Source organism: Cynara cardunculus, unplaced genomic scaffold (assembly GCF_001531365.2).
Source record: "Cynara cardunculus var. scolymus isolate 2C unplaced genomic scaffold, CcrdV1 Un_Scaffold_1796, whole genome shotgun sequence".
Lineage (NCBI taxonomy): Eukaryota > Viridiplantae > Streptophyta > Magnoliopsida > Asterales > Asteraceae > Cynara > Cynara cardunculus.
In genome coordinates, this window is record NW_020200876.1 from 33,385 (window position 1) to 46,030 (window position 12,646).

The window sequence follows — 12,646 nt, forward strand, 5'->3', positions numbered from 1 at the left end:
GATGGCAACGGGTGAGAATGTCAATGGGTGGTGTTAGTTAAATTGGATACGAAGGTTATTTTTGTTTTTTTAAAATAAGTTGTGAAATCCTTTACATTTGCCAATGAATGGAAATCAATTCCTTGACTAAAGTGAAGGAATGATCAAATCCCTCAACCACGGATTCGAAAGAATTTAACAATTCCATTTATTTTAAGATGTGAACCAAACATATGAATTGGATTTTGGTAAAAGGAATTGGTAATTCCAATTCCTTTGAAATCTCATGGATTCCATGAACCAAACAACACCTAAGAACCAATACCAAAAGCACACCTGGAAGGCTGGAATAAAAAGGTCATCTCAAACTTTCCCTATCCCAATCTTGTCCTACCAATCATGTTAAGACACATCAGATTTTTAACTACTACAAATTTATTTAATTCATGTTTGTACTCCATGTATTCATGTGACTGGCGAACAGTAATGGGACAGCAGATTTTTATCCAAAGCATACCAGGGTCTTAGACCAACTGCAAAGAGACTGCCATGAATCTTTAGCAGAAAAATAGCAGCATAAAAAAGTGGAGACTTATATTACAACAAAGCAACAGAAGATGTCAATATCTGCCAATCTATTAATATATAAATATAGACGATAGCAGTATCGCATAATGTCGGTGGTTTTACTCACAAGAATAAATCGAATGAATCAAAGTTTACAACACGCGTCACCTTATAATCACCAAAAGAAGAATATAAATAAGAACGAACCAAAAGAAAAAAAGAAACTTCTTCCGCTTTGTACTTCATTGCTATATCCATCGTTCAATTTTAAGAAGAAAAAACAAAAAATAAAAAGAGGAGTTTTTTGCCAACCTGAACCTCCAGCCTATACTTTTGATTTATGTTTCCAAAAGCCATAGAAATTATATGGTGTATGTATAGGAAGGAAGAAGGTGCATACCCAATGATGACTCTCAGAGGAGAGGAGGCAGAAGTGTACACATATACGATTTCTGAAGCCGTTTCCCACTGCTTTCAATTTTCACCATCTTCAAAAAAAGTGTTGAAGAATGTTTCAAAATCTAGCGCCCGGTTTTTGCACGTTTCATTCCGCTGCTGGTGTTGAATGGTGACACGCTGCCACTTGGTCCAGGACTATCTTCTCTGAAATTCGAGTTCAGCATGGCCAACTCACGTAACTGCTGTCTCTTGATATAATCTTGTGATTCATCCTGCATATATGTATGGGATGAGCATCTGATCACAGACATGATCCTATAAATCACCGCCTTCCTTACAGGAAAATGGTATATCTTTGACTTTTCAAGTCAAACTATCTAATACACTCTGATGCCAATCACCACCTCCCCACAGACACAATCATATCATATTATGTATATAACATATAATATTGGGAATTGAATAATACTCACAACCTACATATAACATGTACGGCTCATTGGATGGACCTATAAAGGTTTTATTAGTTAAAACAAAGATTCCACAAGCCGCCTTCATCGTGTAGGATTCCATAAATCCTATTTTCCTTCAAGTATATACACATTGGCACACCAACCTCTACTCCCTGTTGAGCTTGGAATAAAGGCTTTCATGGTGGGATGAGCACATCTTTTTCAGCATGGTAGGAAATGTATAAAACAGACCCAGTATATCCCGCTCAAAAACAGGGTCTGGAAGGGGTGGGAGGTAGGCACATAGTTCATTAAGGAAGGGAGAAGAGGTTTTATATATATATATATATATATATATATATATATGACAACACTAATAAATACAGTACAAGACACCAAAAAAAGCAAAAATAATAAAGATTTGTAAACGATCAGCAAACGGTGCTTTGGCTTTGTGAAGGGCAACTAATAAGTTTTTCCCAACAAACAAGTGCTCCCTCCGTAGCAAACAAAGTGAATACTCTCTCTTTTGGGTTGTCCTAGAAAAATACAACATTTCCTTCTTTACAAAAGTACAATCCAAAATTACCTATTTGCCCGTTGGCAATTGTAACAAGACATTGGTGAACTGATTGCAGACCATGAGTATAATGGGTATTCAACTATATGTCGAATCAAAACGTAGAATTTATAATGATAAAGAAAGATACCACAGGTTTAAGCAATTCTTCGATTATTTCTTGTGCCTGCCTCAGCCTGATATCAACAACACTTGCTGGTAAATCAGCCTCAATCAATATGTGCAATGGCTCATTTAGATGTTCATATCCAGGTCTTCCCCTTAGCTTCTCTTCCTTTAAAATTCAAGATCAACAAAAGTTAGCTTCGATAAACACACTTTATACATAATAAAAACTTCAAATTTTTGTTACAATGATACCTGTTCTGGATCCTTGATCGACCCTTTTCCTCTTATATAAACACGGCAACCTGTTGTACCCTCTACCCGTTTTAGTGAATTGCCTCTGGGACCCAGAAGCCGTCCAACAAAGTTAAACTAAAATCCAAAAGAGATCAATATTAAAATCGATGATCATGCTATTAAGAATACAAGTTTTTCATAATAACGATTAGAATACACAGGTGGTTTCTAGAAGAAAGCATACATTTGGATAGGTATCAACTGGAATCTCTAACCGCAAAATTCTCTTCACGGTGTATGCACTGGGACTTGCTGGGGCTCCTTGCCAGTCCATTGTCGTTCCCGGTGGTCCACTTAACCTCTGTCATGAGACATAAGAGTTTTGGTGAATTTATGATCCCCAAATCAAGGACGAGTATAAGATCCAACATGATAAATCAGTTTTTTAGAACAGGAAACTCTCAATAATAAATCAACCCTAGAGACTTTAAAGCATCTATGATGCTTGTTCTCCGTTAGTCGCAAGAATTGAAGGATATAACCAGATGAAGCACTTGATTGCAAATGCATCGAAATTATTGTATGCAAGTAAAAAAATAGTCAAAACACAGATCTCAACATGCCTTCCGTCCGAAAGTGAATGCAACATTTTCAGGTGGATATATTGGGTTTGGTTTGGTTTGGTTTGCTTTGGCCATGGACAAATGTCTTGAACACCATTGAATAATGACAAATAAGCAAACCACATTAGCATTTTGAGCTGATACAATGAGCCAATGCATAGTCGGGTTGAAATTTTTTCCGAAAGAAATAAAGGTTGCAACCAATTTGGGATAGATGGAGTCAAAGGTGTTTAGCAAAAAGTCGATGCTAAATTGCAATCACAGCAAGTGCAACTTTTACGAAAGAAACAAACAAAGTAGTACGTAACAAAATAGTATTCTTTTATACACTGCTAGAGTAATTTATATCTCAAGAGTGACTTTAAATGATGACAAATGTCCCATAATCCCTAAAAAGTAAGATACTTTTCGAATACATATAATTGAGCGGTAAACCATATGACACCTGTTTTGATCTCAAAACCACATGAATGAACAAATTTACACGTACAAGATACGAAAAATGGACTTTTCTGAAAAACCCATATTCTTACATAAACATTAGAGTAAGTTACGATTTTCGACCATGTGATATATTGAAAATTACTCTTTTTGTCCTTTTGGTTTTGTAATTGCGGTTTTCGTCCCTATGGTTTACTATTTATTATTGTTTTTTTGCCCTTAAGGTTTTGAACTTATTGTTTTTTCATCCCTGTGGTTTATAATTCCTCGCTATTTTAGTCCCTCATACTTAAAGGTAGGAGTTAGCCTCAAGGACAAAAAAAGCAATGAGTTGCAAATCATAGAAATGAAAACTGTAATTTCAAAACCACAGAAACGAAAACCGTAATTTTTAACAATCTATAGGGATGAAAAGAGTAATTTACTCTAAACTTTAACTTGCCATGCTGATTCACACAATCTTTTATTCACACCCATCACATCTTGAGATCACACATTAAAAATACAAAATCCATGATGCAAAAATTGGCTCAGTAGATCATGATTGCATAGTTTGGTCAAGAACTTCCTGAAAATGGGACAACAACTAGCAGAAACTACACAAAAATCCTTATTCTCAAGAGCTAGAAAGAACTGGTAACTCCAAATATAGCACCACAGTTGGAAACTTATATTTCACCCTTACAGCCATAGCCTTCGAATCAATTTCCCCATAGAGCTACTTACTTAAATGGGCTTCAGCTCACATCATGAGAGCAAATTCAAAAAAAGATTAGATGTTTTCCATATATTCAGCATAAGTTCATCAACAGCCCACAGTTGGACACTTGGACATAATAGATGTTTTCCATACTTTTTTATCACCATTTACACATTCTCATTCTTGGGAAACCTTCATTCCAGAGTAAGTATGTTTATGAAATAATTACGTTTATGGAACCTATGCTACAGGAGAKGGGTGTGCCATAATGGTCCAAATTTAAACATCAAACGTTTATATGACCATAGTGTATACCATGAACTTCAACTATATATCTTAAAGAATCATAAAACTGCATATGACTAGAAATAGCATCCTATGATCATGCATCTGAAGAATCAGTTTAAGCAAGCATATAGCAATGACGATGAAACCATCATATGTACAGTACAGAGCACACTGGAAGTTCTGAGATCTACAAAATTGTGTTCTCCAAAGATGAAGAAATGAAAAACGTAACATACAGGTTTACCCCCCAACAGACCATATCTTGCAAATGTTAGAAAACTTAAACAATAACTATATACTTGAGAAAAGTTTTCATCAAACAAGGAAAGTGAAATAAAGTGAAGGCGTATTGATTTAAAAGTTAACCGTTCTCAAATTTAAATATGGAATTTATCATTTCTCAAAATCCCCAATTACAATTTTCTAAATAATTTCCTCTGGGCTATTCTTGTAAGAAAATAAAAGAAAATTCAGTACCAGTTTGGGTGGTTCTTATGAACCATGTATATAAATATATGTTTGCCATTTAGAAATATTAATTACAGAAGATGAGATATACATCATTCTGGAATTGAATTCATAAGTACCTCCTGTGGAAGACCATTCCAGCCACTCATTCTAGTCCCACCAACATTTGACATAAGATTTGAAGATGCCATGGGACTTGGACTTCTATGGCGCAGTCTGTCAAGCTCATTAAACCCTTGGTTGGGCAGCATACCGGAAACCCTCAAGATCTCTGAAAACATGGATTGAAAGTTATTAGTTAAAAAGTGAACACTAAATGATTGTGTTTTGGTTAACATCAAAACACTTGATCTAATTCCGTTATTCCAAAAAATAAACCACCAAGAGAGATTACGAATGCTATCTCATAGAGCTGTTCAACAAAGAAAAGATTGCATGCACTTGGTGAAAACGCCATCATACTTCACTAATATATGCATACTAAAAAGTGGGACATTCTGAATTCATTATAAAGTAGAAAATACACAGTAGCAAACCAATCCTGCATCAAATACACAGTAGCAAAAGCTTCGGGTGTATGACTATTTCTTCAGCATCATGTCCAAATGAAGCACATAATAGTACTAGTGGAGAATAATTCTTTGCTACAAAAAACATAATCTCCCACCCTATTTGAACGTGCTTCTATAAGAACAAGAATATAACTTGTTTTTATAACAGTGTCATACACTTGGGAGTTAGGACCGAGCAATCAATTGTTTGCATAACAAGTGACGAAGAGTCACCATGTCAGGGCCACTAGAAGGTTTGTCTGGCTGTTGAGTTGGGGGCCCATGGCGCATGGGACTAGTGGAGGTGTACATAAACTAGCCTGGCCCATGCTATAAATAACAAATTAATAGTAGTATACTGGAATACACAAAAACCTTGATCAGGTCAAACTCATGGTTATCCAATACTTTGCTCACTATATGCTCTGGGCAACATAATCAAACCGTTTAAATTAAGGCTAAGCATTTAAAAATTACTCGTAAAATAGAAAACTCCATTTATATCGAATATTCCAGTCGGTCAAGTCCTCCATCATATGTTTTCTTCTTCCTCTTGCTGACTTCGGTTAACCATAGCAATATCTTATATGATAGAACTATGGACAGAAAAGGATTTGGTTACAAATGAGTGATTGTAGATCATGTTTTAGGATAGGATTGAAACTATAAGACCATTTTTTGAGTGAGATACAATGAGCCCAAGCACAGTTTTAACAACCATTGCATAGGTGCCATGACACTTAAGGGTTGTTTACTTACAGCTTAATAAGCTTAATGGTCCGCACGGCTTAGTTGCTCAGCCATACAGGAGTGTTACTTTACGGCTTAATAGTTAAGCCATTAAGCTAATGGCTATATGGAATAAGTCAGGACCCCTCACTTGTCCCCATTAAGCCACCCCAAACAAACTAATACCAGCAATGCCCAGAAATAATCCAACCCTCTCTCTTTGCCTCCCTCAAACCTATTGTTCTCCCGTCCCTCAGACAGACAGATTTATCCAGACAGACAACTTAACCCATACAGGGCTTAATGTAAAAAAAGTAAACAGCCAATGAGGAACAAGGGTGTACGCTTTAATGTTGCTTTCATCCTATGAGATTACTTATGTTAAGCCCGGGTGGCAATAGATATAAAAACATGTATAGTGTTTTTTATTGAGAGGGGAAGGTCTGGAAAAAAACTTGGCTTCCTCCATAAAGCTCTCCCTAGAAGCTTACTTTATAAGCCACTTTCTATATCATTAAGCCAATACCAAACAGTCATATATAGCTGACCGAATAAGCTGTGTCCTATCAAGCTCATTATATTGCTAACAAACAGTCCCTAAACCTAGCACCGTTAGCAAACATTGATTTCATGTGGCAACACATATTCATGCTGTAATGGCCTTCTTCAGTTAATCAAAACGACACTCCTCTCTTCCAATATACTTCAAAACTTAACACTCCTCTCTTCCAATATACTTCAAAACTTAACCTTCTCACAATGTTTGTTGTTTGGGAAATCTAGAAGCAAACAAATAATATTTCTCCTTGAATACCCTTAATCTATCTTTCTCCCACTAAGAAGTAAGTTTGAAGACTGCATAATTTACAGGGGTAAAAATGCAATAAAACTACTAAAATTTACAAATTGAGTAAAATAGTTGCATTCCTGGATCGGTGCATCAAAACCTTAAATGAGTTTTAACATTTTTGGGACTGGGACTACTTGGTCACAGCACTCAATGAAGGTAAAAACCTCCATTATTGGTCTGAAAGGATACAAAGGGATCTACATCACACAATCAGAGCAATATTCTTTGCATAAAACATGAAGTTAACAACAAGAAATTAAGATCTAAGAAATTGAACCTTGATTCAAGAGTCTGCTGCATATAGGAAGAACTTGCATAAAAGGCTGGAGCTTCTGATGCTCCTCCAATAATTCAGTCAAGTATTGACTGCAACAACAACAAAAATCCAATCAGAACAGAACACCAGATAGATCAAAAACAAACCACTATCAAGAACCCTAAAAGAAGACGACGAACATGAAATTGAAGAGACATCAAAATCGACGAACCTATCAACATCTGCGTTACTACTTCTAATCAGAGGAGAGACAGCTCTTGCTGGAGAGAAGTTGGGATTATACAAACCCGACATGGGATATTGTTGTGGAACAAGAATCCACCGAAAGAAACGGTGGAAAATGAGTAGAAAAGAGGGAGGCGGAAGAGGAAGAGGAAACAATAAAAAAGGAAGGGTTTGTGCCAATAATAAGGGGGCAGACAGAGTACAAAAAGGTCGGTCAAATTCAGCAGGAATTTGGGGCAAATCTTTACTGTTTACCTTGCTGGATATGACATCTCCAGTATAATCTTGATTACCGCTCTTTAAAAAAAAGCTATCATCTTTTTTGAAAACCCATTGCAAATGTGGTTCACTTCGCTAAATCAAACTCATGTTAAGTGAATGCTCAAATCGTATTTGAATTAATGATATGTATTATTCAAAATAGATAATAAATGCATTTTTTTAGAGATTTTAAAATTGATTCTCCATTTTGGAAAAGTTTTGGAGAATCCAATCGAAATACAGATTCTCCAAAATTAAAAATCAAAATCTTTTACTTTCATCTTCAACAACTTGTTCATTTTGAATATTACAACTTTAATTATATCATGTAAGATTACAGTTTTAATTATACTATTTGAATGTTACAATTTAAAAACATAATACATTTTTTTTAAATTGAGCTTTTGAAAATATATTTTTAAAATAAAGACGGATATAAATAGTTACATTTTGATACAATTTACTATTTAGATTTTTTTCATATTTTTGTTTACAATTATTATCTTTAATTAGCGATGATTTTTATCAACAACAAAAATACATTAACAAATATTTTCTTTCAATTGATTATTATCTATACTATATTATAAAGTATTTGACAAAAACTATTAAAAACAACTTTTTATGCATGAAATACTGTATATTTATGTATATTACTTAAAATTTAAGATTACAAGTAAATTATGCATAAGTACAACTTTTTAAAGCTCCATGTTTGAATTCATGTAACTAACTGTAGATAAACATAATCAAATATAGGATAAACATCTCATTTTAAAATATAAAAAATCTAAAATATAATTAGAATAATTATCAAGTTTTAACAAAATAATTAACTATTATCTTTATAAGAAAATTATATTACTAAATCAAATATAAATTACTTCGTTATTGAACTTAAATTAAATTATAATTTAAAAAATTGAATTGAAAAAATTACACAAAAAATAAGAAATTTTAAATAGTTAATTTGATACTAATATCGATATAATTTTGTCAAATTTTTATGATATCAAATTTAGATTTTATCCAAAAGTAAAAAAAATCATTGCTTTTTCAAAACCACATAAGACCATATTATAACATCGATTGAGACAAAAAAATAAAATAAAATATTAAGATCAAGATGTATCTCGCTGCATTGCAGGAGTACCCTTCTAATTAATTACAATTGATTTATTCAATTAATATTGAATTTTTAATTACTTTGCATTCTTAAACTTTATTCTATTGTCACTTCTCAGCTTTTGAATTTTGCTCTGTAGAAGAATTTGAATCTTGGTCATCAGCTTGATCAGCAGCTCTGGGACATCTGATTTATGCCTTACAAACTCAATCCAATTATATCGTGAATATTCATCAATTAAGACTAGGATATACTTCTTACCAGACAAACTCTGCACAGAGATTGGACCACAAAGATTCACATGAAGCATATGTAGAGGTCTGACACAGGACACATCTGTCTTTGTTTTGTGGGATGCTCTTTTGAGCTTTCCCATTTCACATGCAGAGCAGAGATGGTCCTTTTCAAACTTTATGGTAGGAAGTCCGTCAACCAGATTATTCTTCACAAGCGTCTCTATATTTTGGAAATTTAAATGAGACAACTTGTGATGCCAGAGCCAGGCTTCTTCACACTTACGAGATACGAGACAAAGAGTCTCTGAATTATCTCTTGGTGAGAAGCTCATGAGATATAGATTTCCCTTTCGTTTGGCTCTTAGCAACTCCTAACCTGATTCTGACATATTGGAGCAAGCTTCCTTTTGGAAGTTGACATTGTAGCGAGAATCACATAGTTGACTTATACTCAAAAGATTATGTTTAACCCCAGAGACATAAGCAACCTTAGAGATAGAAACTTTACTTTGTAGAAGATCTCCATATCCCTTTATCTCTCCTTGCATATTATCCCCAAAGGTTACTTTTCCTCCAATCTTCTCTCTGTATGAGGAGAGTAACCTCTTATTGACGGTCATGTGTCTCGAGCATCCGGAGTCGAGAAACCAAATGTCCACATGCAGCTTCTACAAAACAAATTATAGGGATTTAGGTACCCATTTCATAATGGGTCCTCGATGATTAGAGATAGAAGATTGCTTTTTAGCTTTAGGGAGAGGTTTCGTCTCAGCACCTGAGTTACCAGACTTGGCTTTAGAAGCCTTCTTTCTCTTCTGGGTCTTCTTGGAGTTTATCCTTGATGACCTAAAGAGAATACAGTTAGGATCAGAGAAATGTTGCTTTAACTTATGCAGCAGAGAGAAACATTCATAATTATGAACACATTTTGAATCATAAAATGATTTATTTGATTTGAAGAACATATTATTACAATCATTCCTAGCATTGGTAGTTCTAACAAACTTCCTATCTAGATCTGAATGTTTTGACGACTTTGAATGAATCTTCTCAGATTTCTTCTTTCCTACTCCTTTGGCCTTCAGAGGCCTCTTTGAAACAGAAGAATTAAAATTAGAGTTGGCAGCGGATTTTCCCTTCTGTTCTGAAGTGAACTTAATTGGCTTAGATTTTGAATTAGAGCCCTTCGATACAGAGGAAAAGCTTTGTACTCTTTGCCCTGTATTCAAACTTTGCAGTGAATTTAGCTCTTGTTGTCATGCTAACAAGGCCAGAACCTAGGATAATCTTTTTCTCATTAGGAAGTTTTGCAACCTCTGGTTCTTTAGCTACAATCTATGTCTCAACTTGCTCCTTTATCGAGTCCACCTCTGACTCATAGTCAGAGTCAAGAAAATCCTTGTGTGAATATCGAAATACAGAGGTGTCATTAACTGGAGATTCTTGTATGCATGAGCTAGAGCCTTCTTTCGTCTTATGTTTTGAAGAACTTTCGAAAGTATCCGAGGAATTACTCTCAGAAGAATCTGCATGACCTTTAGGAGGATAATTCAAGGCCTCAAGCAAATCTTGCTCGAAAACCTGTCTTATCGTTTCTGTGAAGTCATCCAATAATTTTGGATCTAGAGTTTTAAGAGAATTTTATGTGGATGAACTCTTGATTTCATCTGGTTCTGGTTTGACAACCTCACTATCAGTCTTAAGATGTTCAAGATTTGTAGAGCCAAAACAAAAGATCTCGTTTGTCTTCTGTATGCTCTTTAAATCAACTTGAGGCATACCTTTTGAAGAATAAGAAATATTTTTAAATTTTTTAACCTTTGAGTTTTGGCCCCACTTTCAAGCCTACATCTTTTGAAAGGTGAAGCTGTATACAAAATTGGAAAATCTGGTTTTTTCTTTTTGCCTAACCTAAACACAGATTCAAGAGTAGTTTTTTTCTTCCAGGTGAGGTCTAGGTCTGTATAACCTATCTCTGCTCTATCCTGTTGAGAATTAACTTTTTCATACACCTGTTGAGCATCTTGATATTTCTTGATTAAGAGCTCTTTTCTTTGTAAGCTCTGATGTAAGAATTCCCTTTTCTTTTGAAAATAATATTTGAGGGCCTCAGAGTTTAATCTATCACGTTCCTTTTCTAAAAGCTCTTTTTCTTTCTTCTATATAGCCGCTTTTTGTTCTAAGCACTCTGATTTAAGACTTGTTTCAGTGGATCGTTTTGTTTGCAAAAGTTTTTCATTTTCCACTGATAATTTTTGTTTCTCTACAGTTAATAGCTCTGTCTCACGTTCAAAAACTAATATTTCCTTTTCCAAATATTTCCTTTTGGATTTTTCGACAGAGAGCGTGTGCTGTAGGTTAACGAAATCATTTGTCAAAGCAGAGATGCTTTCTTCCAGATCAGAATGTGAATAGCTAGAGATGGAACATACCTGGGAGTCGTAGTCAGATCCAAACTCTTCTCTGTCATTCTCAACAGCCATCCCATAGAAATGGGCTTGGTCTTCTTCTTCGGATGAGGAGTCAGAGACCCAGTTCTCCTGTTCAGCCATGAGACTCCTTTGTGATCGATTATACTTGTACTTGTTTTTGTAGTACAATTCGTCTTTCACCAAAGGGCCTCTGCACTTCTTGGAGTAGTGCCCCATTTTGCCACATCTGAAGCATCGAACACCTTGTTTCTTCTGTTCTGATGGCTCTTCCTCCTTATTGTTTGAAATAGAGGGAAGGTTCCTTCCTTCGAAAGCTCTGCCTCGACTACGATCGCTCTTCCTTCCTCGCTTATCGAAGACCTTCTTCCCAAACTTTCTTTGGAATTCCTTGGTGATCAGGGCCAAGGATTGTGCAAAAGCACTAATATCGTCGTCTTCAGAGTTAGACGCTCTGTCTTCTTCATCGCTCTCCATGATGAGAGCCTTTTTTCCCTTCCTTCTTTCCTCTTTGGATCTACGTTCTCTGTGTGGCTGGCTAGATCCTGTTTCTTTTGAGTCAGAGACAAGAGCCAGAGATCCACCCAGAGCGACCTTGGCTTTCTGCACTTCTTGCTCTTGAGCTTGCAGAGTCCCATATATGTCGTGCAACATCCATTACTCCAGATCTTGATTCGCCTGGAGAGACATTGTCAAGTTTCCCCATTCTGCATTCAACCTCTTCAAGAAGAGCATGTTGTTCTCCTCTTGTGTTCTGATCACGTCACATTTGCGACACTTGTTGATCAGTGTGTTGAACCTGTGATAAGTCTGTTCTAAAGACTCATCGGGAAGCGCCTGGAAACTGTTGTACTCGTTTAAGCATTGAGCACGACGGTTTTTCTTCATCTTTATCCCTCCTTCCAACTGATTTGCCAATTGATCCCATAGATCCTTGGCAGAATCGCACGCATTAAGAGATTGAAAAATCTCATTGGGAAGTGCCATGATCAAAAGCCTTTTGGCTTTCTGATCCACCTCCACTCTGCGTTTGTCCTCATCGTTCCAATCATGACGAAGCTTGGATACTCTCTTGGCAGGTACTTCAACCGTATCACCAGCAGCAGGAATACGAGGAATAATA

General features: G+C 35.6%; 1 protein-coding gene across 1 annotated transcript; it reads right to left on the reverse strand.

Moving 5' to 3' along the window:
- Positions 1-579: 579 nt before the first annotated feature.
- On the reverse strand, positions 580-7,654 carry LOC112502703 (KH domain-containing protein At3g08620-like). The gene is made up of 7 exons (XM_025106683.1): positions 7,458-7,654; positions 7,247-7,335; positions 4,959-5,110; positions 2,564-2,680; positions 2,338-2,454; positions 2,108-2,251; positions 580-1,217 (listed from the first exon to the last, which is right to left on the reverse strand). The coding sequence occupies exons 1-7, from the start codon at positions 7,538-7,540 to the stop codon at positions 1,068-1,070; spliced, it is 852 nt and encodes a 283-aa protein (XP_024962451.1). The 5' UTR covers positions 7,541-7,654; the 3' UTR covers positions 580-1,067.
- Between the last annotated feature and the right edge of the window lie 4,992 nt (positions 7,655-12,646).

Excerpts from the sequence above, each read along its gene's own strand:
- LOC112502703 (XM_025106683.1), bottom strand. The coding sequence starts at position 7,540 with ATGTCGGGTTTGTATAATCCCAACTTCTCTCCAGCAAGAGCTGTCTCT. Across the intron at positions 2,252-2,337 it reads CGATCAAGGATCCAGAACAG|GAAGAGAAGCTAAGGGGAAG; the intron begins GTATCATTGTAA and ends TGAATTTTAAAG. Across the intron at positions 1,218-2,107 it reads AAGAATTGCTTAAACCTGTG|GATGAATCACAAGATTATAT; the intron begins GTATCTTTCTTT and ends ACATATATGCAG.